At 37.5% G+C, this 26,890-nt stretch overlaps 1 protein-coding gene across 6 annotated transcripts in view; it reads right to left on the bottom strand.

The window, feature by feature from the left end:
* COBL (cordon-bleu WH2 repeat protein) overlaps positions 1–26,890 on the bottom strand; it is a 146,357-nt gene that overhangs the window by 76,654 nt on the left and 42,813 nt on the right. For 3 of the 6 annotated variants that reach the window (XM_032442450.1, XM_015854337.2, XM_015854336.1), the window contains exons 4-8: positions 24,590–24,800; positions 23,649–23,877; positions 21,447–21,491; positions 19,477–19,571; positions 16,148–16,231 (exon numbers count right to left, since the gene is read on the bottom strand). In XM_032442450.1, the coding sequence (XP_032298341.1) occupies positions 16,148–16,231; positions 19,477–19,571; positions 21,447–21,491; positions 23,649–23,877; positions 24,590–24,800 (664 nt within the window). The remainder of the gene's footprint in view (positions 1–16,147; positions 16,232–19,476; positions 19,572–21,446; positions 21,492–23,648; positions 23,878–24,589; positions 24,801–26,890) is intronic. The other 3 variants (XM_015854330.1, XM_015854329.1, XM_015854332.1) reach the window with 3 other exon arrangements.

Below are 26,890 nucleotides of genomic sequence, written 5' to 3'. Positions count from 1 at the left end.
AGCTGATTATTTTCCACTTAGCATTCCATGTACAAAATACTTTCTGTCTTCCACCAGATTCTCAATTTCCAGAAATATAGTTAAAAATCTGTGAAATATGAAGTTCTTGAAAGATATTTCAACACTGGTATAAATCTAATGACATCCATGAAAGCCACAAGCTTCAGCATGCACGTGTTACTTGCATGTCCAATCTCATAAAATGCCACATCAAGATTAGGGTGACATACAGATAACAGAGAAACCAGACATGTTTATGCAGAAGCTTCCAGAACACATCAAATTCCATCACACCCTCACTGTGTTTTGTACTTGATACAATCAGGATAAACACTTTTTTTTTTCCTTCTGGATGATAGATGCATTTTAAGTAGCTCTAAAATGTAAATATTCTTGGGTTTGGAAATGTAAATCCCAGTAAGACAACAAAACCCTCATTAAACATAGCATAAAAAATGCTTCTGCAGTGGATATTTTCTATGGCAAGCAGTAGATTCATACAAACCTTACTGTTCGCCACCCTGGTGGGAGGTAGGACTGCAGGTTACAGACACACTATGAAGTGAATTTGCAAGTCAAGCTGAATCACTGATGAAGATCTGTGCTGCTGGCAGGTGCTTAGGAGCAAGGTTTCCTTGCATCTCTTAAGTGTGAAATGATTGATTTTGACTTTCAGAACTGCATAGAAAGCTCTCTGTCATATTTGTTATAACAGTGCCTTTTTTTTTTTTTTTTTTTTTTTTTTTTTTTTTTAATATTGCTCTGGAAACATATCAGAATCTGTTTATATATAAAATATACCCTTTCAGAGCTGACTTACATCTTCCAGGTTAGACTGCTAGAAACTTATGTTCCATAAGTCCAACCCCTTAGTCACAGCATGCTGTCAAAATGTGTCAGCCTATAAAAAAAGGATTGTATTTTGAAAATAGGTTTTTCATATATCTGTTCAAAAATATGAAATTGAAAGGCAATATAGGGAAAAAGATTAAATTCAAAATATTCTCACAAGGGAGCATCTAACTAAAGTGTCAGCAAATTTAGCTATTCACATTATTAATCATATTTTTGGATAGTTACATGCGTATGCACTAAATACCATGATCTGATAGTGCAATGAAACAGATACGTGACAAAAAGAGAAATGTTTGTCATGCTCTATGCCAGTCACAAAAAAACCCCAACAATAACAGAACAAAAACAAAAACAGAAGACAATAAGAAAAGGAACATTTATCTATTCAAGATGAAAAGTATAATCAGATAGAGACTAGAGACGGGCTTGCAATGAGAGAAGTAACAGGGAGTTCAATGATTGTAATATACGTTAGGGAAATGTGGAAAACACTACATGTCCTTCATATCCATACAAGTTGGGTCAAAGAAGAAAATGAAAGAAGTACAAAAAATATCAGAAGATGTGAGAACAGCAACAAAATGATGGCTCATTTAACAAAATGAAGCAGATATGTTTGACCATGGAGGAAGCCTTTGCAGAAATTTCAAGAGATTGATAATCCAGAAGAAGACAGGAAACCAGCAGAAGACTGCAGCTAAATACTGCAAGTGAAACTCAGGCACTTACGCACAAACAGAAAGTATATATTCTGCAAGAAAATGCAAATGACTGTTTATATTCACTTTGTCGGAAGTGAATGCTCAGTTGTTGGTGTGAGATGGTGGGGGGAAAAAGGTTCGCATGACAGAACTCAAATTGGTAAAGATTCAGTAGTGAGAGGAATGGAGAAGGGGATGGAAATACAGATTTTGTTGATGCAAGTAATTAACTATTTCTGTGGTAAAAATATAGATGCAAACAGTAACAACAGTGGAAGCAGAATGGAAAGAAAATAATCAAAGAAACATTTTAAAATCAACGAAGAGACACCTATAAACCAATGACAGACATAAAGGAAAATGGACTCTAACATCCAATTAAATCTCAGTATAGAAGGGAGACCAAAATATAAATAAATAAATGCCATAGCAGAAGCAAAAGAAAAAACCAAAGAAAGAAAAAAAAAGGAAAGAACATTTGCAAAGAGTCTGTTTACACTTGGCCGATAATGTAAGGCCATTAATAAATCTAGCGGAGAATTAATCTTGGAAGAATTAAGTCAAGAAAAAGCCAATTTTCTAAGTCTGAAAAGACTGCTTGCTCCTTTTCACTTACACTTTTTGCATCATCTAAAAATAGATGAGCTCAACCAGTGTAGCACAACCAAGCCAAAAACCCAAATATGTCTTTATTAAGGCTTTGGCAACAGACTTCAGGAACAGAGTTCAAAATATCAAAGACCAACAACAGTAAAAAAGACATTTTCATAATTTCCACTGGTGTTAAGCATTCATTAATCATAAACAACCACAGATAATGATCACGAGATCTTGGAGCAAAATTAATTCCATTGCGACTGCAGTAATGAAGTGATTTCCTAGGCTTCATCATTCTTTTAAATCAATCAGCCAATATGCTCAGTCTATGGAAGACATGAGTTGCTATACTTGTGATACATATATGCAATAAATTCTTTTTCAATAACAGACTATTCAGAAGAAATATACTTTCTGGTTTTATCTGAATCGTGTTTTTATTTAAGGTACATTTGAAGTGTTCCCATGTCTTTTTAGTGGAAGTGGTGTCTCCAGGAAATTTTCAGAGACAAAGTATATTTAACATCAATTCCCATCATCATTCAGTGGCTTCTGAACTTCTAGCACATACAACTTTTGGCCTGTGAGAATTTCATCTTTGTGAAAACAGTACAGGCTGTTGTGAATGGGAAAAAAAAAAAAAAAAAATATATATATATTATTCTATATATATATATATATATTCATATATATATATAATATAATATAGTATGATTATTCAAAGGCAAATTTTCACTGAGATCTGCAGAACTTCTCTAAAGTCAAAAAAGCTGCTCTGATTTTACCCAAGCTCAGGGAACTGGCTTCCACTCTCCAGTCTCCTATATATCCAATTCCACCACGAAATTATCTTGGTTAATTTAGAATGAGTTGTTGCAACTATTTTTCCCTTTGAAGTCTATGGTAACTGTATGTGTTTAGCTACATGGAGACAAATAAATAGCCCAAATGTCAAAAGCAGATCTTTCAAGAAAGAAGCTTTCAGAGTTTTAATGATAAAACTGCCAAAAAATATTACTGAAAAATGATACAACCTCCAAAGATATTAAAACTTAAATTAGAAGAACAGAACAGCTTCAGAGCTCCGAAATTAGTGCAGATCATAAAACAAATGCTAATTACAGAGTCACAAAGAGGACTCAAGTCAACAGCCAGCAATTATAGTATTTTAATTAGGTCCTCCCTTTTCAAATGAGTATATGTGAGTTAGTGGCGCTATTATTTCCCATGTGCTGACATACGTTTACAAACATGAGTATGTAACACATTATCCTATGTGCTGTATATAACTCGTCTTATTACAATCGTAGGTAATGCTTATTTGTTTCACTGGTGTAAGGCCTTTAGACGTTGTTACCATGCATGTGTATGTCATCATCGACAAAGAGAGTTCACAACATTCTGACTCTCATACCCTAAGTGGAAACCTAAACTGGTCTTCAAACTGTATCTATGGTTTCCATGCTAACTATTTCTGGTAACATAATGGCATCAAAGCAGACCAGCCCTTTAAGCCACGTTGCAACACCGGAGGCCCGGGTTCGAATCCCCCCTGGTGGTCGCAAGTGGTAGTATTATGGTGCTGCTCTGCTACACGAGGCTTCTGATGCGGCTGATATCCGGATTCTGAGAATCGTTATTTCTCTAAGGTTCCCTTCCAACCTGCACGAGACTGTGATACTGTGACAAAGACAAAAAACAGCATACACACATTGTGCTCATAGCTTACTGCTCAGGTATTGACGGCAATGAATCTTTTAGATTTATAACAGCTGATCATCATGATCAATAATGGTGGTCAGGAAACAGTGCAAGGACGAGGAGAAGGTGTAGAGAGAACAGTTTTTTGTTGGACAATGGATAAAGCACATCCAGGTGGATGTGCTCATCTGCCTTCTGTTTCATAATGATAGAGACGAATACCTACAGAAGTTTAGCTTGTTCAATTAGTGGTTAAGCATTTTAGTAGAAAACGCATATAACTCTGAAAAAGTCACAAGAAAATTCATTTAAGAATCGTAAGAGATGCAGGTCCTAAACTTCCTCTCTAACTCAGTAAGTATTTCTCCCAGAGATGCTATTCCCTTTGGAGAATATGCTAAACATATATTCACCCTTGAATTTTCTGAGAATTCTATGCCAATATGACTTTTCAAATATCTTTCGGCTTTTTTTTTTTTTTTTTTTTCCGTTATATGTAATATTAGTCACTTTTAGAGTTTTAACTCTTTGTCTATGTCAGCATGTCAGCCCACTAAATAAATAAAACATTTTTTATTTTAATTTTTTTTATTTTCTAAATAAAAGTCAAGCTGGAATGCAGGCTATGGCCAAGCAACTGGAAGTACAGCTGTTCCAGATCTCAAGCTACTTCATCCTTTTCCACTTATTCCCTTTATGTACATCATTTCATATTTTTATTTTCCTTTGCAGTATACTACGGTCAATTCAGTTTCTCCAAGTCAAAAAAATTCAGCATGATTTTCCTTAGGACACCAGTGTGTGATTTTCTTGATAACTTGTACAAGAACCAAATTTCGCACTGCACATAGCTTTGTTTTGCATGTGGGATCTGTGTGAAATTCTATGAAATCAGAACTTAAACAGCTGGAATCAGAAATGCCTGAAGATGTTCTCACTCTTGTGCTCCGTCAGTTCTTCTTCACCAGGGCTGACCACACTCCTGCTTCACAGAATCACAGAATCACAGAATTACCCGGGTTTGGAGGGAACCTCAGATCATGTAGTTCCAACCCCCTGCCTAGCAGGGCTCACCAAACATGGACGCCTTTACTGAGATCAGGTTGCCCAGGGCCCCGCGCAACCTGGTCTAACACTCCATAGGACGGGCAATCCACAACCTCACTGGGCAGCCTGTTTCCAGAACCTAACCACTCTTCTAGTAAAATACCTTTTCCCCTAACATCCAACCCTAAATCTTTCCCTTCCTTCAATCTTAAAACCATTTCCCCTAGTCCTTTTGGGCTATTGGTCAAGCTTCCTCTTCGAAGAGTTTACTCCCCCCTGGGAATAAGTTTTTCCCCTTCAGGTTATTGCATAAGTGCTGCAATGCGGTCACCCCGCAACTTCTCTTTCTCGCAGGCTGAACAAAACCCAACCTCGCCTCAGCCTGTCCCTCATAGGGGAGGTGTCTCCAGCCGCCCTGATCAATCTTACGTGGCCCTCCTCTGGACCCTTTCCAAAATCTCCCATCTTTTTTGTACTGAGGGCTCCACACCTGGACCAGTAACTCCAGATGGGGCCTCACAAGGGCAGAGTAGAAGAGTGGACGATCACTCCATCCCTGCTGACACCCTCTCTGATGGAGCCCAGTGATCCATTTGCTTTCCGGGCCTGGCCAGAGCGCACTGCTGGCTCATGTTAAGTTTTTCATACACTTCACGCTTCATACACTCACACCTTATACGCTCACACTGACAGGAATATTTCATACCATCGGTATCCATTCCCCATCAAGGAGCCGTGGCAGAATCTTTTCAAGTTCAGCTCTAAATTTAGGTGAAACTTATGTTAACATCTGTGAAAACAGACACAACACATATCTGCACTTATACTTTCAACAGCACAATAACTTCTGAAAAAGGGGAAGCAGTAATGAGAACTATGCTTACTTTCTGGGTATGCACTTCAGATAGCAAAGAAAAACTTGGTTTTGTAACAAATTATTGGTTGATGAAATCCACTTCTTACTTTGCCACTGCTTGCAATTAAACTTCTGCAAGACTTAACATGTTTACTTTGGGGTTTTCTTTCTCCCCAGTCTAAAAATGCTCTATAAGCAACTTCAAGGACTTTATCTGTGCCAACCGTCCATCAAAAAGGAACTAAGTTCATATATTTTCAAAGATGACAGTGAAAGCGCCAGCAGATTTTTCTTCTTACAAAAGAGAACTTAAAGTAGCACGACGAAGGATTTTAAAAGGGCCTAGCATAGATAATGGCTAACAGCTTACAGAGGACACGGTCCACAGCCAGCTGAAGCAAGCAAGAATTTTTCCATTGGCTCCAATGACTTCTGTATCAACTCTCCAATGGACACCCTAATGCTATGATGCCAAAAGACAGCAACAATGTGCTCTAAAATATGTTGTCACTTCTCCAGGAAATCTCTTTCCTCAGTATAATTCTGAACTCACTGAAAATTGTAACAGTGCTAGCACAGCTCTGATTTTTTAAATACATGTTTTGGCTTCAGGTAACAATACTTTAGTCTCTAATGTAAAATAAATTAAGAAATTAAGGTACCCTCCAAAAATACAAACAACAAATAGGTAAAAGGTTGTATTAGAAAGGTTATCTAAAACATAAGAATAAAATCCACAAGAAAGCAGCACACAAACCAATGGACAGCCTAGTTGCGTAACTATCTGGAGAGGATTTTAAAAAAACAAAATGTAACCATGCCTGGCCCCCCACCCAGATTACGTTAAACAGCATAAGGAATAAATGACTACAAAGCTAACAGACCCTACATCACTTTCACCTTCAGCATGATGCTTTCCTTTGATTTCCTTTCAGCCACAGGAAATTAAAAGTAGAATTAAGACAAATTAAGACAGTTCACAATCTAAAGCAAAAGTACTGCAAAGTTTTTAAGCATAGACATAGTAGGAAGTTTGTTTTGCTTTGATTTTGTTTTTCCTTAATTCAACAGGTTGCATAGAATATTTTCTTTCGATCATTTATTTATTCATTTATTTTTGTAGGGGGGTGGTGAGGGCAGTTTTGAAAAGACAAGTTGATTTTAATTAATTACTAGTTAATGACTCTGACTTCTACAACTGCCAATATTTTTGGTTGATATTGTCCTTCTGACCTATAACCCTTAAACTAGAACACAGACCTTGTTTAACGTTTGTTAAATTTAGACGGCGCCACAAACCAGTATTGCCCCCCCCCGGCCCCTGCTTGCACTAATCTCCCATGCCAGCTGCTCAAATGTTTACATTTGAAGGGCTTTCTCTGTTTGTGCAGAAACTCTCTCTGCACAGTATCTCTCATCTGTACATTTGCCAGAATCAAGGCAAGAAAAGCCTTGCTGCTGGAATTCTTGATTAATAAATAGTCTTAAATTTTTCTTCTGCCCTTCCCTCTTCTGCCATTAGGTTTTTACAAGGCAAAACTCCACAGTGCACTTTATTGGCATGACTCTTGTCTTATACAAACAACTGTAAATCAGAACAAACTGAGCCTCTGAAATTACACTGCCTCTGTGCTGAAATCAAGATGTGTACCTGAACATTTGCTGGGACAGAAAGAAGATGTTATAATTAGAGGAAAGGAAAAAACAGGCATAAATCTATTGGTAATCTCTCCATCTCTCTGTGCCAGCATGCTTCAGAGCGCTTGCTCAGCTTGCGTCCCAAACATCAGTTCCACCCAGCTCTCACCAGGTCAATGAGGGACTGAAGAAGCAAAAACTCCAAGAGGTGCTCAGTATAACACTGTCAGTGGGTCCACCTCCTGTGCATCTCTTTAAGAATTCTCCAAGGCTATTTTTTGCTGTCTGCCTTGACTTCTTCTGGCCTTCCTTCTTGTGTAAATGACAACAACAAAGAAAAAAATAAATACAAGAAAGATTATCTACCTGAAGATGCTGCTACTTCACATTATGTCTTTAGAAAGACCGGCCACTATTTGACACTCTCCCTATCCCACCTGCTTCCTAAAGTACTGCCAAGAACTGAACTGAAATATTAATCACAGGAAGAGAAAAAGTAGTGCCTAAAATACTTGCTACCATTTTTTGTTAAGCTTATGGAAGAATATCAGCATTGGAGCTGCAACTAAAAGACCAATAAAACTTAATTTAGCAACTGCTCACTAGAAAAGAAGTACATGAAACAGCTACAAAGACTACAGGCATTACGTCTCTCCTAGTAGCTAACACCTGAGTAGCACACACAGTAAAGAGTGTTACGCAGTCCTTGCTTCATGTACAGAGCTCCTATTCAAGTTTAAGGGTGACCTGTAAGAACCGCTAAGACTTTAAAAGTAAATTTGACTTTGCATGACAGAACTAAGCCACAAAGTTCACTTTGGAAAACTCCCCCATCAAAGTGAAATGTTTTGTGTCCTGTCAGCAAATGTTGTTTTGCAAATCCTCCCTCATCCGTCATAAGATGTTATTGAGACATATGGTTTCACACACTACCAAGCAGCTTAGTTTTGCCAACGAACAATAATGCACAGAACAAATATGTGTGGAAATCATTAGATCATCTAATTAAAAGAAATGTTATTATTTGCCACTACTTTTAATGAAATCGAGCCTTTACTGTCCACAGAAGAGGCTTGGAAAAGAACCAAATCCTATTAGCACTCATGCCTCAAAAATTCTTTGCAAGTGAAAAGACATTATACATTCACCGATACTGAAAATCTCTACTGTATCTAAAACCTGTACATGCTAATAGAATATTTTAGACTAGTATAATGAATCTATGGTTACATGGGATTTAGATTATGCCACTACAAAAACAAGTGTTATTACAAATATATATATATATATATAAAGATATTCCAGTGTGTATTAGCAACGTGGAGTCTATGACATACAATTAGCCATTTCTGATTTCATCTACTAAAGGGCATTGGTATAAGTACACCATAATCCTTTCATTGCAGTAGTTACATTTGGAAAGCTTTAGAATACTTTGGATATTCATCATTAAATCAAACAGAAATGTACTTTGTAATGGAATTAATAATTCCAGCTCATTCCAAGACCATCCCTAAATTAAACAGAAAAAGCATTTAATATACACAAAAATATGTGACATATATAGCAAGTAACTATACCTCTGCTTATCCAATATTCTTTAAAGGTGGTACTTCAACACCACCGTATGCTTGCCAGTTACACTAAGAACAATATGCTGAATAAATTATGACCAAATAGGAATTACAAGGCTATTATATGCTATTAAGGGGCTCTGGTAATATTAAATGCCAAGAAAGCAAAGCCTGAGTGGTTGAGATGTCACTAGAAAAATCTCATATGGAATTTAAGTTCACCTGTTGTTTTTTTTTGTTTTTTTGTTTTTTTTTTTAATGCCCTTTTATTAATGCAAATTAAAAACCATTGGCCTTATTAGCTGCTGCTTTATTCTTTTTTCTTTTTTTTTTTTTTTCTCAACGAGTTAACTTCAAAACTTTTCAGTGAAATCAGTAACAAAAGATGAATCAGACATTAAAGGATTTTGGGTGGTTAAGGGTGTGCCATGAGGTCTTAATTAAACATTCGAGGGAGATATCTGAGCCAACTTATACCAGCCCAACTAGGTACATTCACAGAAAGCAGAAGGAAGCCATGTAGCCCAGGTTTAGAAGCTCAATTGCCTCATATACCTAGCTACCCTACCACCTTCGTAGCTTGGGCCTTACCAAGTCACACCTCTTTGTGCTTTCCCTTCAGTAAGCCTGACACATATCCCTATGATGTGCTTACTCTCATTTTGGGGCCAGAATTCTGCTTCTGGGCATGCTGAGCATGAAACTGCTGAGAACCCATGCTCCTAACCTCTTGCCCAAACTCCTAACCTCCATCAGGATCCATCAAGTTGGCAAACCCCTGTCCTCATCAACAAGAGCTTAATCCTATTAGGCAAACCTAAGAAACCTGGCTCCACACTAAAGCTAGCTGCTGGAAGAGGCAGCTGTTATATTTCTCTCCTGCCTCATCCTCCACAGCCACTTATGAAGTTCAGCAACTCTGTAAGAATGTGGGAAATCCAGGTTCAAAACCTTATTCCAGTTCAGAAGAGTTAAACTTCCATCTCTCCAGAGCAGACTGAGATTATAAACTGCTCATACACATGAACGTGACTTTAGGTAGACGGATACTGAGACAAGGTCATCTCAACTGAGCAGCAACCGTTTGGCTTCTCCAGTTCTAGCTTCAGTGACCTATTTGTTGGATCTAACATCTGCTTAGCATAAGACATACAAAAACATCTCTGGTGCTGGCACTGGAACACATAGCTGCCACCGCACTTAAGTTAATTCGTTGTTAGTCTGAATAGTTAAGCTTGCTCTTGGTCTGTCCTTCTGAGTCACTGAATATTTGGGTATCTTTACGAAAGGATGTTTCCCACATCAAGAATACCTCACAGCTTTGTTCCAGTCATCTCTAGCCCAGCCAGTATTTTGGTTTACATTACAAAAGAAGAAATAATTCTCTAAATAATGGTCCTGAGAGAGATAGATTGGCTGCCGTCTCCAAATGCACAGAAGGGATCCAACTTTGTTCTTTCACATTTTGGCTGACAACAGTAGGTAGCAGTTTTACAAAGTAAAAGCCTTAAACTCAAGATTTCATCCTGAGCAGAGGCAGGTAGCAGATGCACAGACTGGTCAGAGTTTAACACAGAAAACTTGTGTACTGATTTCAGTGGCCTGAAAACTCCGTAAATTTGACTCTGATACTTAGATTTAGTGTCTAACACAACTGAAATTACTTCTTTTAAAATACCCTGCAAAAGCCATTGGAGGAACAGAACTTTCTGAGTTGCCCTTTCAAAAGCAGAACTGCAGGAGAATGACAACTCCAGCTTTTTTGTTTTGTTTATTATGTTATGACAAGCAAGTGAACTGTACTGATTACATCACAGTGCACTGTGGTTATTTTACTCTCATGACATTTTATGTAAAGACATCTTCTGATGACCACTGTGTGACATACCTTCTTTTAGTAAAGTCTTGCTGCGAAATATTACTTAGCAACATGATACACAAAACCAATTCTCAGCAGAGGAATGGATGGAAAAAAGCCAAGCCTATATGATTTATTTTTTAAAAAACTGAATGATCTTAAGTCACTGGCACTTGGAGAGGGAGGGAGCTAACAAGTGACTCCTGAATACATAACATTGGCAGTCCTGTGGTTGTACAACCTACGAAGCACAGCCAGAAGATGGGTCAGACAATACCTCCCTTCACAAGAGTCTGTTTTCAAGAGACTAATGCTTTAACCATAGCTGCTGAGACTTCCCATTCCAGGTGTCTGCCTCTGGCTATTTTATTTATTTATTTATTTATTTGGGGGGGAGGGGGGGGGGAGGGGGCAAAGTAGTTCAGCTGGTTCTGCAAACCAGAATTTTCTCTTACACTCCACATGAACTTCAAGGACTTTTTCTTTGAAGAGGTCTATAACACCATGCTTTGGAACAAGAATTTGAAGGCTGGTGTCAAGCAGCCACTGTTTCAAGCTCATCTGCTATCACATACTGCAAGGAAAATTTAAAGGTATTATCTTAAATATATGAAAGCATCTACTTCTTATATAAGTGAAGACAGTGAATCCTCCAAGTGCACACCACAAAATGAGCTGGGAAATGCTTTATCTTCTCAGCATATGTAATTCTTGCTGAGAAGAACCCACATGGTCTATCCTTCAGCTTAAAAACAGAATCTAGTGTGTGTAGCTCATCCTCAAGATGTTTCTAAAGGTTTTGCAGTATAGATCAGGCAATAAATATGCCACAGTCGCTTTAAAAACCTACTCTATTCTGAAATCTCCATGCAGTCAGATTTTTTTCCAAGTTAAATTTTCTTTGTGATAAATGAAGGAAATTACTTCTGCTACTCTCAGTGTTAAAGGAGAAAGCAAGGTGATCACCATAGTTAAGTTGAATGCCAGTTACAAGCAAGCTAAATCCAGCAAAGCTCACCTCATCAGCAAGAAAAGTTCAAACAACATTTTCTCAGAATATCAAAGGATGTAAAAACTAAAGTTACTGCTGTGATCATGACCCTTTCCTTGAGTTATCTGATATTTAAGACTTTATTTTTCTTTTAACCATATGAACAGTCACAGATTCAAAATCTTTTTTAATTCTGCTATATCTTCCTGAGTGTCATGATCCGGCATCTAACTCCACCAACTTACAGACATCTTTAACAAAAGAATGGTGAGGGCAGACCAGTCTGCTGTAACACTTAAGACAACCCTCCATACTAACGTTGGGATTTATGTTTCACAAATAAAAACACACAAACATACGTTTCAATTGCTTCAAAGCCAGAACACAAAGCAATGTCTTGACAGTGTGCTCTGTTAAACGCTATAGAACTGTTGCAGGATCTGACCCTACAAGTACCAATAAAACACCTTAAGAACTGCCAGGAGACCGGAAGAAGCAAAGGAAAATGAGCCTATAAAGTGGATGCAACTGTCAGAAATGAAGAAATATTAAAAGAAGTTGATAGCTACTCACTTCCATTCAGACACAAGGACAACATTCTTGTTGCTGCAGCTCTGTTACTGCCCTAAACAGTACCTGACTATGTGTGGTGATATCCTGAACTATGGACAAAGTACTCAGTTATTTCTTGACATCCAACATGGTTGAAGTAATCAGATTTTTTCAATTATGTTTGTGTAACTGTACTTGATTCCTCTCAATCACTTCTGAGTTGGGAAAGCGTATCATGAATGCCCTAACTCCAGCCAGCTCTGAGGCATAAAAGTGACAGTACATGAAGAGCAAACAAGACCCTAAAAAGGTGAATAATATATATGTATATACATATAAGTTATTCATAGGGAACATAGCTGTTTCTATAGTTTAAAAAGTGACTGCCAAAGTTACAAATGTACTAGAAGTCCTGATGTTTTGTTGTTTTATTTTTCCCAAACTTTAGGGCACTATCTTTCTTCTGAAAAATAACTTTGCTTCCCTCCTGTACAGAGACTAGAAGATAAAGCAAAAAAACAACAAAAAAACAACCCAACCAAAACACCTCCCCATCTTCCCTCCCAAAAACAAACCACCAACTACCCCAAAAAACAAAAAAGAAACAACACCACTACCCCTATATATATCCACAATTTCTCTGCTGCCTACTTGAAAATCTACAATTGCATCTTTTCTTTCTTCCCTGGATATTTTTAATCATAAATATATATAATAATAATATCCTCGACAGATCCATTAAGCAGTAAATTTCCAGATTCTCTGCTTTGCTGAGGATCATTGATTCTGTTATGAGTAAGACATTCCGATTCATACCAAAGACTAGATTTTTTTTGTTTTAATTTCTTCCCAAAGTACTGCCAAAAATTTTCTAACATTGGTCTGCTGGTTTGAACTACAGAAACCTTGTGTGATAAGACTCGGTGCTGAAATTTCAAATCCTCTGATAAATGTCCCTGGCCGTACTTTTAAATATTTTTTTCCCAAGCTGATTTATTACATAAACAAATTCCACATCAGAGATACACATCGTTCGGCACTTGGGATGTGTTTTTTTCACTCTTGATTTATGAAAACACAAAGGCCTCTAAAATAAAAACAGCTAATTTTAGAACTGCGTTCCAAGGATCAGGTTTCATCTTCATCAACTGTTTACTTGAGGACAGTGACACCAAGTGGCCGAGATTACTCACACTCCCCCTTTCCTTCCCAGCTGTTCTAAAATTCCAGCTATGAGACCATATACGGTACCCAAAAAAGGAATATGGTTAACCCTCCTGCGTCTCCCAACTGCTTAATCTGTATGTTGTACTTATGTGCAAGTGTGTTTCAATTGTGTTTAACTTGTGAAAAGGTACCCTGGTTCCTCCACTTAGCACAAAGCAGTACATATTAAAGGCAGGGATTTCTGCTTCGTTTGCAACATAACATTAGATTTCAGAACCATTAAATTATTTATTGATATAAGTCGTAATTAATTGCTGCTTTCTGTGCACTGTCATTGGCAATTCTTCCATTTTTTGCATTCTCTACAGTGTTAAAATCTTCTTTATTTTTACTTGTACCCAAGTGTACTTTCACCTCAGCACAGCTGTTGACTTTCACATCTTGACTTATAAAATCTCCTTCTTCATCAACAATCCAAATTATTTTAGGTGTATTAATAATACTAGAAATAATTACAAAAATACAGAAGTGATGATGGTTAGATTTATAAAAAGATAATTCAACTTGTACTTGAAAAATTACCAAAGATCTCTTACAGCTTTACTCTATTCCTGCATTTTGGCCACATTTCAAACAAGAAAGAAAAAGATATAGTACAGAATCATTACTTTTTCCACCATTCCGTGCACATTACCACTACATAACAGCAGTAAAAGGATTTAAACTAAGAATACCAGCAGATCTCATCCTGCCTTTAGTTCAGCTGTACTTCATCAATTGCCCACTTCCATAAAGCTATGATTTTCCTGATCCTTTCACGATGCCAAAGGTAATCTTAGAAATACCAAACTATTTTCTTTACAAAAAACCTACTCTGAGACTTGAGTTTTGATTCCTGCCCTACAATGAAAAACAGCATCAAGATGACCCAAAGCAGTAAAAGAAGGCACACTTTTTTTTTTTTACAGTGAATTTTCTTCTGTATAATGAGATCTAAATGCGCATTTGACATATACATGGCTATGTAAGATACCATTTAGTTTGAGAAAGGATATTCAGTTCCCCCACAAGTATATAAGTGAGATTATCTTTTGAGCAAACAGGAGAATAAAGAATTACAGTGACTAAGGGGTCTCAAAGCCATGCCAATCACTAGAACAAATCGTTAAGATTCTGGAAGTACTTTCATTGGAGCTCTCATTTGAATTTTATCTTAAAACAATACAAGTGACCTATGCCAAGTTTATAGTATTTTGTACTTCATTCCCACCTAAGGTATCACAGTTGTTAATATTTTTTCTTGAAGCCCATCTAACCTGTTTGAAGGGTGAGCCTTCTATGCTGCTAGAGAGATCAATCAGACTAGCTTTATGCAATTTTCAACTAACTCTTAACAGAAAAGCATCAATTTAAACTGAATTATTTCAATATATTCATTTAAATATGTACTTATGTCTTGGTAGGATCAGTGCTTATACAAACAAAAGTGTCAAGCCAGAAGTGAAAGACGCATACTGTGAACAATGTCTATAACATTCTTGAAGATTAATGGCTCTTAAAAGGGAAAAAGACTGTATCTGTGTAACTGAATGCAAAGAGTAGCTTCTCTACCATTTAGTCCAAGATATCTTTGTGTAATGAGATTCAGAGTAGAGTCACACATTTCAGGTTTCCATTATGCTGTCAACACAGTCTTCTCCAGGTTTTGAAAACATAAAGTCACCATGTTTGAATCACCACCCCTGCATGTGTTTAAAAACCATTTGGATGCAGTACTCAGGGACTTGATTTAGCAGAGGGTTGTTAGATAGCACGGTTAGGTTATGATTGGACTCGATGGTCTTTAAGATCTTATCCCATCTGAGTGATTCTATGATTATATGATAAAGAACCAAGCAATTGAAAAATTAAAATATACATTCAATTCATTATGATTACAAATCCATCACAAAACCTTTATTAAAATATTTAAGATTCACACTTCCTAACTAGAAACCTAAATCCTGGTTATTTAATAGTCTGCCAGGAACTTAAAAACCTTCCTAAATGTGGTTTATAGGATTTTAGTACTTCAAAACCTACTGAAGTATGTAACAAAAAACCCTTATGTTATTAGAAGAGCTTTAGAATAAAAGTAGTCTCCATCCAGAAGTTACTTGAGAAGCTACTGGAATGCTGCCATGCAGAAAGCAGACTTGGTAAAGGGATAAAAAAAAAAAAAAGAAAGAAAGAAAAATAAATGTGCGTCTGTAAAAAAACAAAACAGTAATGAAAGTCAACCCTAAACATCGCTGATAAGACTTGCATAAGGCAGCATTCTCACCATCTTACAGGCACCCGCATCCTTGGTTAAACCACTTTTTACTCACAACTGCTTAGAATATTACTCTGAAAGAAACCTGTTTTATGGTTTAGTTAGCTAGAGTTTAACTGAAGAAAGTGCACTGCATTTCAAGATATGAATTGTGGACTAGGGTAACTAAACTAGGTGGAAGTAGGTCGCATCTACTTCTACTTGGCTAAGCACAGGGAACAGCAGCGGGTTCTGGTTATTCAAACTGCTGGATCTAACAGAAAGCAGGAGAATCTACAAGCCACGTTAGTACTTACATCCAAGCTTCCTTCACTTGTAGATGTAGAACTAAAAACATCCTCCTCACCATAATCTCTGCTCATCCTCAAGTGTTCTTCTGTCTGTAACACAAACAAGTATCCTACAGAGCAGTAGCAACGGAGAGAAAAGAGCAAAAACATGCCAGAGCAAAGCACCAAACCTGATCACAGAATGAGGACAAGTTGTCTCTGCTGCACTGGACTGCTGATAAGCACTGAAAGAGTCTGCAAAATTTCTCTGAAATAGGGAAGCCCTTAAGAAATTCATTAGCAGGAATATGAAGAAATTTGTTTTTAATATTATCAAAACAGAACAATATGAAGGCAAGGAAAAGGAAAACAGGTAGCAAGCAGGTCCTGCAGTAACAACAGTCACATTGCCAGTCTCCGCTATACCTGCACAGACAGACAGAGGAGAAAGCAGAGAGCTTCCTCCTCCACACATGCCAAAGACAAGACTGCTTTTGTGCCCTATCAAATACCCTCTTGAGATCCTGTGATCATCCGCACACTTCTGGACTACTGGACTGCTTAGCAGTGCCCATTTGATGTGGATATAGCCTCAGGCACATGACTGTATTTCATATCAAAAGGCATGGAATTCTGCCACCTTTATGTCTTTATGTCAGCTGCAGGAGAACAGAGGGTAACTGATCCAGAATAAAATTAGAATGGACTGAAGAAGGTGATACCTGATCTGGCACTAAGCCTGTAAGCAAAAAGTTAACCTACAAGACATTTTCAAGCAATTTGTATAAACCATGAGAAAAGATGTCTGTTTTCATTCTGTGTCATGGTATTTTACATATAGTTGGAAAAACAAACAAACAGAATTGTTCAGAAAGCTGTACCTAATGTATTGTCATCCCATGATTACTGCCTTCAGTGAGCTAACTGAGAAAGCAGAAGTGTGTGGGCATGGAAATCTGAGCGTGGGCCTGCAGAGTGGAGTGACACCTGATCCAGGACATTTTGCAAGACGGGCTAATACTCTCTTCTTCCCTTGCAAACAAAGTCATCTTACCCATAAATGCCTGAAACCCCACAGCACGTCTTCTGTTCAAGACTTCAGACAATCCTTGCTATCAGCTAGTTCTAAAATTACACATGACCGCATGCAGTGATCCTATATTTGTGTGTGTGCATGCAAATGATAATGCAAACAAAGCAAAAATAAATAAGCAGAACCAACCAAAGTCTTGCAGAGGAGTAAAATTTTAACCAAGAAACAGTAAAAGCAACTTTGGAAAAGACATTCTGGGCTTTTGTATGTCCTGAAACCACAGAACATTGGAACCTGAAGCCCATAGGACATGTCATTATACAATCCCTTCATAAGCCTATTAATTCTGTCTTAAAAGAAGTTAATGAATTTATGCCCATTGCACTACAGAAGTATCTTCAGCAGTTTCAGCTGTAAATCTGCCATAACACTGAGTCACATCTATCATGGCCACTTAACATCTGTTTCTCCTTTATATGATATGCTATTCTTCAGTTTTCAGTAATTCTCTCATCTGTTTGGGCTCAAACTACTAGAGAACATACTGAAAAGGTAACAATGTACTGATTTCTTCTAGTACTGATTTGAAAGTAAAAGTCTGATAAAGAAATCACTGGGAAAAGTCAATTAACTTGTCAGAACTAGCAGCAAGACTTAAAACTTTATCTCAGATTTTGAAGCTGTTTCTTCATACTTGTTTGTGCAGTTCCCACCCTCTCCCAAGACATAAATTACTCGCAGATTATTAATACACTCTCAATATTTTTAACATCTATTAAAATAGATGTCTTAAAAAGCAACCTCAGGCTACGACCTCTTATTTTCTTAACAGGTATGAAAAAGAGATTTGGAAGAGATGTGAGGTATAGAATCATAATAAACTTGTAATCCTAGCTTTGAGAAACCCACTGCAGTAACCAGAGCACTGCCATGTTTCACAGCAATGTTTTCTAGTGTTGCAAGTGAAATTATTTTACAAGCTAAATCTGATCTGCTTCTGGAATTACAACTCCAAGAGTGCACATTTCATACTGAAGTGCAGTAACATGGAAACAGACGACCAAATATCATGCAGTAAACATGCTATGTTCAGTTCCTCCAGAGGAACCGCAATGCCACGGTGTGCCCTTGGGAGTTCATGTTGAGCTTGCTTGTGAACTAGATCCTTCCAGGCAGATGAAGCATTATTCCTTCTGTTTGCCTTTATTCCATACTACATGGCAAACACTTGCTTACACAGGATAAACACACCAAAACTGACTTAGTTTCCCATATAATATAGCACTGTTGCGTACTGCAAAAAACATTAAGAATAGCTCAGGATCTATGTCAAATCAGATACTTCAATATGGTAACTCCCAGTGTTGATACTGGAAGCCACTGCCTGGAAAAATAACTCCAAATTTGATCATAATGAAAAAGTGAGAACACAAAGATTCTGGAAAGTTTATACAGTTTTAGAAACATGACTGGAAACACAGAGTAATTCCAGTCTATCAACAAAGCATATGCTACTTAGTATCAGGTCATACGATTTCACTGCAAAAGCCTTGGAGGGCTTTTAAAACCAGACAAAAGAAAATATGTTCTTTGCATGTGCTCTTGAGTGAGACAATTTTCTGAATTTAATTTCTGTAATGAGGTGCGCACATTTTTCATAAAGCATCTCAAGAAATTCTAAATCTCTAGAACACATAAAATGCACAAATACCACTTTCCAGTTTTCCCCTCACAAGGATACTGTCGTATCTTCTAAAACTGTTTAAAGTTACATAGATTTTGCAACTGTAATGGTATCTTGAGCTTAGTTGAATAAAGTTGTTTTTTTTTTTATATCAACTTTCCTTTCTGAAAGTTTAAAAATGCCCAACATGTACCATAGCAGACACTGATCATTCAGTATATATTATTCCTTTTAGTACTGCAAGTTATTTCTGAGTCATCAGTTCTGCTATTGTGTTATCATCATCAGTAAGTCTGCCCATACCTTATTGCAGATACACACGCTTTAAAATAAAATATTACAGATGCACAGAAGAGTCAGACATATGTAATGTGTTCTACACTACATCACTTCCTTCATAAATGCTTTTCTTCCCCCTTCAATCTATGTGCTACTAAGTGGACTGAAAGGTAACAAGTTTGAATCTCCATCCGTACTGATTAACCATAGTTAACACATTTGCTGAAAGACAACTCCCCGGAAAAAAAGGAAATCAACATACATAAAAATCAACAATAACAAAAATAAACCCCACAGGCAAAATATGCATGTAAAGAAATGGACTTTCTTTAGCAAAGTAATATAAAGATGAACACCTACCTTGCTGTTGCTTCTATTAGCTTTGAAAAATCCCAGAAATCCTTTCTTTTCTTTTTCTATTGCATCATTGCTTAGCGAAAAGCTTCGATTTGGTTCTGAAAAAGTTAGAATGGAATATTTTTTATATTTTTGAAATGAAGATCAGTATTTTAACACATCCTGGGTTAATGCTGTACTTTTATGAGCTAGGATTTTATGAACAGGATTATCCTGCACTTTCGTTTTCATCAGACTTTTTTTTGCTCTGAGTTTGCTCCAAAATCTATTGAAGGAAAATGGAATAACGTCATATATTTTGTTATGTTTTCAATCACAATTTAGTAACCCTCAGGACTCTCTGATCACTGTCTCCCTTCAATTTTCCCAACACTAGCTGAGTTGGATAAGCAACGTGATAAGGTCATGCATTACAGAGAACAACCGTTAGTTTGACATTCAATATACAGACTGTAAAACTCTACTGTATTTTTAATGCCCACTACCTAATGCTAGAGATTTCTCTCTGCTTTCAAGAACGGAGTATCCCACTAGCACAAAGAGTTTGACTAAAAAAAGTTATATTCTCTTGTAAATATTTATTTAATAACAATGAATACATGTACAGAATGGCTTGTTTCTTGTCAGAAATTAAAAGTCTACTTCACAAGAAACCCCCATCCCAGAATTCATGTGAATTGACTTGCATTTCACACATGGCACGCCATTTTCATGAAGGATCACTTTGCACATCAGTAATATCATCTGTTAGAAGGTGTTAAGCACAGACAGTAGTTCAAAGAAAGACAGAAAAGTGAAGGTGGCAAACTATTAGGAAAACAGGCAGAAACTGTCCTTAAGAAAGGCTGCAACTCCCCAGCAAATAAACAAACAAAGAAACAAAAAACAGTAATAAATTAATACCTTCCTCAAATAATCACTAGAAACTCCTGGGTTTTTTTGTTCAGTGCCAGGCTACAAGTGGATATGGATCATGATTCCCTTGCTTGTCTATTAAAAAACAAGCAGTAATGACAAAAGGCTAGCAGCAACAATATCAGTAACTGCTGATCATCAGAAGTGTGATGAAAATCCAAACTGGGATTTTAAACACTACATATCACCTCAAAAAAAGGAATCTGGATAATTTTTTCCTTATATAAATAGAGCAGCTATGCATTCCAGTGTGATGCTCTGTGTAAGAAGAAGCCACAGCACACATGACATAGAAGGTAGCAGGAAAAATCACTGGATTCAGTGAAGCTAAGAGCCAACAGGCCCCTCGTCAGTGACATCCTCTCCATGGCTGTCACTGTCTGCTGGAGATGGACTTTGATCCTGAAAGTTCATAGAAGTTATCCACTGCTTTCTTTTCACTGAACTGTGTTTACTGGTAACACAATGATGTAACAAGCCAAGCACACCTTTCTAGAGGATAATTAACAATGTTATAGAACAGACTCAGGAGTGGAAAAGGATATACTAAACATACATCTTTTCTGTTTAAGAAGAAGCAGAAGCACAAATGTAATCCAACAAAATCATATATATTGTAGCAATTCAGAAGTCAGCAACTACCCAGAATTATGCAATGTGTATGAACACATTTCAGTTTGATATTAAAATGCTTCATTACAAATAAATTACAATTAGTGATAGATCTCACTAAACTCGAAATATTCTGCCTCTGCTTCTGTAAAAAGTTGGAATCTATAAGAGTTGAAGCATACTGTGCCATACATAAGTTAAGTGATAGGATTTGTTAATTGTTGGCATTTAGGGGCAATTACTGGATAAGTATGCACACAAGTGTGTTTGTTCTGACAAAAAGCATGGCCCTGGAAACAGCGTGGTCCAAATGACAACACAGATCGTGACAACAGCTTGTTTTACAACAGTGTTTTACACTACAATGTTAAAAATCCATCTCCCAGAACCACATTAAACAACAGCAAGGGAAAAGCTGATTTCCCCTCAGCAGCATTGTACAGTACCTCTGTAGTTCAGAGAAGGTTCAGACTGAGTTTTGGATGGAGGAACTGGAAAAGGCAGGCAATGAAAGGACAAGAGAAGACACATTAAAGTTCTAATATTGCTCAGTAAGCCACAGTATTCATTCACTACTCCTAGTATTTGTGTTCCTAGGACTGCAGAAACAAGACCTTACCTGATACTAGGCATGCACAGCTCCTACCAGAAGCTGTTTAGATGAGAAAAAGTTTGCTCCTTCTGTATTTCCTCATGAAACAGTTTCAGCTGCTACACCAAAGTACGTTAGCAGGTGGCAGCAGAGCTTGCCTTTTAAATACACTTTGCCTTCAGCATTTTTATTTCAGGGAAGAGGAGGAAGACAAGTATTTTGTTTCTCTAGAACATGCTCTTACAAACACAGCTAGTGAGAATGTACTTTAAAAATCTGCCACGTCTTCTGGTAATTAGTGAGCCTCCACAAAACAACTATTACGTAGAGCAATGGGATTATTCCATAGGAGTATTACGAATGAAAATACAGAAGGAATGCAGATACTTGAACAAAGAGGAACCTTTAGTAATTTGCACATGTATTTAACATTATTCTCTTGAAGCACCACAGTGCAGAGTAAGAGCAAGGCAGAGAAGGCTGATACACACTCAAGATCAGGGGAATACCATCATAATGTACTGGAATAGCTGCCCACAGAAGCTGTGGTGCCCCATCACTGGAGGTGCTCAAGGCCAGTTTGGATGGGGCTCTGGGCAACTGAGCTGGTGGGGGGCGACCCTGCCCACAGCAGGGGCTGGGGCTGGGTGGGCTTTAAGGTCCCTTCCAGCTCAAGCCTTCACATAATTCTATCACTCTAAGATGACCAATAACATACTTAAAGGTTAATAATATATATATATATTTCTGACATTGAGAGCAACATACTATCAAACGTTACAGATTTTCTGTTGTAATCCCAGGACTAAAAGTATTGTTTTTGAACATACAGGATAACTGCACTCTTTGAACCCTGACTTGAGGATCCATACAGCACATATATATACATGACCACCTTCATTTAAATAAAAAAAAAAAGAAAAAAAAAAAAAGGAGCTTAAGTAAGGCCTAGGGTAATTATTCTGTATGCCGTTTCTGAAGGATGATGAACATTTCTTGTTGAATATTATGCATTTTCAATATGCTGCTCCAAAATGCTTAACTTAATTACAGTAAACATGTCTTTAAAGAAAAAAGAAAAACACATAATTCAGTTATGACACATTGTCAGCCACTTTTTGAGCATCCTGACAATCCAAAGAAAAAGGAGACAGTTTACTTAAGAGTCTAAACTCGCTGAAATTTGGCTCCTAAAGAGGCAGAACTGTCACTTACTAAAGGAGTTTGAAAGGAGAGACAGAACATCAACATAAATAAATAACTGTATAAATAAAAAATAAGCCTGCTGCTCAATGCATAGAAGACTGACGTTATCTAAACAATAAGTAAGGACATCTACTGTGCTGGAAACGATACTGATTGAGACAAACTGCAGGAGACAGCACTAATGAATATCACTTTCTGATCTCAAAGGAAGAAGCAGTTGTCAATATGTATTTTTAAAGAATGTATGCTTTAAAGCACATAGCATACTTCTGCTTTTGAATACACAATAAGGCTGATGAAATTCAAGCACCAGCTGCCACTACAATACTGTCTATGAGAACAGAAGAGGAGGGAGAAAAAAGAAAGAAAAGAAAACTTTAAATACTAATACCTCTTAGCTTCTTTTCACAAAATCATCAGTAGTTTTGCTCCTTGGAGGAACCACCTCCGCACCCATTCACAGTTTGTTCATCACAAACCCTGCTCTGTCGCCTCTGCCTCTCAGCTTTCGCAGCTGCCATGACTGCAGCACGTCTCCTCTTTCCTTGTCTCTGACCCACAGCACAAGTTAGTGACGAGCCTCTGGGTGACGTGCACCGGTACCAACAGCAGCTCCGAGAGGTACAAAGCTCCTCCTTTCAACCTGCCCTAGGCCAATGCGTGCTCTGCCAGGACCTGCGCACCTTGGCGCTGGCCACAGAGCAGCTGGGGATGGCTGGGCACACCACTGACCTGGCTGCTGCTCTCTGGATTGAGGCACCCCCAAAATGCTCTTCAGATGGCTTTCTAATTTCTAATTGTTGGCACCTAATCTAACCCAGTAGGAATACTGCTGTCAGTTGTAGCTCACCTCTTTTTCGGTCCCAGGCGTACAGCTCACTTATTCCCAGCTCCTCCAAGGATTTGGTAAGCTCCAGCTCCTCCCCAGTGATGCTGTCTCGCAGAAGAACAATGTGCTCCTGACTGACCTCACACTTCTCACAAATAGCTGGGATGATGTTGTGAAGAGGCACGTCCGGGCTGACTCGAACCACTGCCTTCTGTGTCTTCAGGTAATTTACCACCAGCCTCACAGATTTCTGCAGGAACAAGTACAAATGCTCAGCCCTCGCTTTATAATGGCTATGCTCTCTTACAATGAGCATGGTATTAGGGGCCTCCATATTGATCTTTGGCAGCCTTACCCCACATGCACCTATTGCAAAAAAAATACCATTATTAAAAGAGAAATTCTTGGAACGCCTTTGTCTCTAAGGAGACAGCCAGGAAAGCAGGCAAATAAGGAAAAGGAATTAGAGGCACCCATCCATTTTGTGCCACTACTTATAAAAACTACAATAAAATATTCAGCAAATTAGTATTTGGAAGATGGCTACTTGTGAATTCTCACAATATACAAAATGTGTTTATTAATGATCAGTCTTCTCCCTTATCTTTAACACAGGTTGCAAATAAAATACTACCAAAGCCTCGCCTATCTTTACACAATCCTACAACCCTCCTTTTATCAACTACTGTCAATTTCCTCATTTAGGTCTTTGATCAAAATCCTTTACAAGAACAAATTTCCATCTAAACAACCACACTCAACATAAAATTCTGTGTAAATGCTGCAGTCCAGACTGGCAACAGCCAGTCCGTGCACAAATCAGCTCAACTAGTAGAGCAGGTTACAGTCAATCTCAAGCCTCCTCCACCTGGTCTAAAGATGCAAAGACTGGAAAAACTGCTTGAAGTGATGGGAACAAAATGATGTTTCACATCACTGTTTTAGAGCTACCAAGTACTGACCTCAGGAGCCCTTGGCAGAGGTCTCTTTATCTTCTCTTCAGGAACCTTCTCTTTCAGGAGTACTGTCTGTACGTCCAGTGCTCCTATCAAAGTGTTTGGCTTGTAACTTAAAGGTTGTTGAGTTTCCAAAGACTTCAATTCAAGACTGTACTGGGATGGATTCAAGTGATACCGGCTGCATAGATCAACCAAAAGATCCATCACAGCTTTACTGTAGGGAAGAAGACATTCACTGTTAGCACAGAGAAAAACATCTGCAAAAAAATTCACTAGTTTTAATATCAGACAAAAATACAGGACAGTTTCTAGCAGGAAACAGCGCTGATGCTCTTAAATGCTAAATAGATCAGATGAACACATCTGGAATTAAGTGTATTAGAGGAAGACCACAGTGCTGATAATAACACTAACAAACATAAGCCTAAAGTGGACAAAGTGCATCTTTTCTGTTAATGCACATATTAAATTTTCCAGCTCAAAATCTGTTCTTAAAAGGGAGATACAAACAAATGACTCATTCAAGTAACCTCCATCTGCATTTGAATGAAAATCAAAATGATTTTTTTTACAGATTTTTCTGAAATTTCCACCGTTCTCCCCAGTTTGACACCAGTAATTTTTTCAAGTAGAAAACATCCCTTCTTTCTTTAATTTGGTAAGAATATTAACCCAGTATACGAACATCATTCAAGGACCTTCTTTATGGTAATCTATTTCAAGTTTAATTCAGTTATGCAATGTGAAGTGAGGAAGTGAAAAGTATGGAAAATTTGAAATACAAGATCGCATTTGAAGAGTATGAAACTGAGTGAAAAGATGAAGATCAAATGAGGAAAATATTAACATGTATAGGAGGTATCGGGGATAAAAAAGAGCACTGTGGTTTGACTGCTGACACAAAGAGTATCTAAACAGAAATGTGCATCCAGGTCACTCCATGATATTTTCTGATGACTCATTCTGGCGATATCCTCAAATTGCAGATGCCTCTATTTTGCAAAGACTATTACTTCAAATTTAGCAAGCCACAAAACAGAAACATTTATATATAGTAAGTCCAGACTATAGGAAAATCCTACATACTCTGATCTTTAAATTAATGTTCATTATGCCATACAGTAGTAAGCATTTTTAAAAGTGTCAGTCTGTCTGATACAGATCACAGCTTGTCTGTTTACAGATACATTTCTTTTAAGGTGAAATTTGCATGCTTTTCCCCCCCCCTAGCCTTATTACTATTGTTTCAGAGAAAAATAAATAACCTGGCAGAACCGCAACACATGGTGTTCTATTTGCTAAGCATTTTTATTTAAAATGAAATGCTAATGTACTCCTGTAGTGCATAATATTGTGATAATTCATTCAAGCATAGACTCTTTTATATCACTCTAAACAAAAGAAAACAAAAAACCACCAAGAAACCAGCCCTCAAAAACCATTTTTTAAAATACAAACCTATATTCCATCAAAAGAGCAGTTTATAATTCTGCATGTCTTATGAAATACGTTACGTAGTAATAGCATCTCAATTTCAAGATTAGAAACCTCACCAGCCATCTCAGAAAATAAGCTGCAGACAACCACATGAGTTGACAAAATTTGTCCAGACAATGAACAATTTTAAAATCCAGCCTAACATAAGAATTCACTTTAATGTTGATTACAGAGCAGGTTAATGAAGGTTAATGAACATTTAATGAATTCTGAAGCATCCCATCCTGTTTCATACTGCTCAGAATATGCAACTGTTTCATGAAAAGCATCCCCAGGCTTCACATGTACCATTTAGGAGTAGAAATTAAGCAGTATCTCTGAAGCTTTTGAAAGAGCTTCAAAGTGTATAGTTTGCTCTTCCCAAAATGTAAATTTGGGAAAAACATTTCAACAAAACTTCAAAAGGATAAAAAACAACATGAGGTTTTCAACAAACAAAGTTTAAAATTCGTATGTTTCCAGAGATGTAAGAGTTGGGAGTCCTTGAAACGAGGTTACTCTTTTATCAGACTTCAGTTTCACCAACTCTACAAACTCTCCTTTTCAAATACAACCCAGTTCAGAGACTGATTTAAAATGGGAGTTTACTTCTCCATACATGTAGCACATACAGAAGAGAGCTATTAAGCACAGCCAAGGAAATGGTACTGAACCACCTACCAACCTAAATCAAGCGTTTTTCTAAATCAACGTTTCCTGAGCTGAACGCAGCTCCTGGAAGATGCAAAGCATCACACCTTTCCTTGTTCAAGACATATCAGTACGTTAACCTAATTGTGAGATCTGGTAGAAAACAATTTGAAATTC

Source organism: Coturnix japonica, chromosome 2, assembly GCF_001577835.2.
Source record: "Coturnix japonica isolate 7356 chromosome 2, Coturnix japonica 2.1, whole genome shotgun sequence".
NCBI classification, from domain to species: domain Eukaryota; kingdom Metazoa; phylum Chordata; class Aves; order Galliformes; family Phasianidae; genus Coturnix; species Coturnix japonica.
This window is presented reverse-complemented; position numbering and strand designations above follow the sequence as displayed.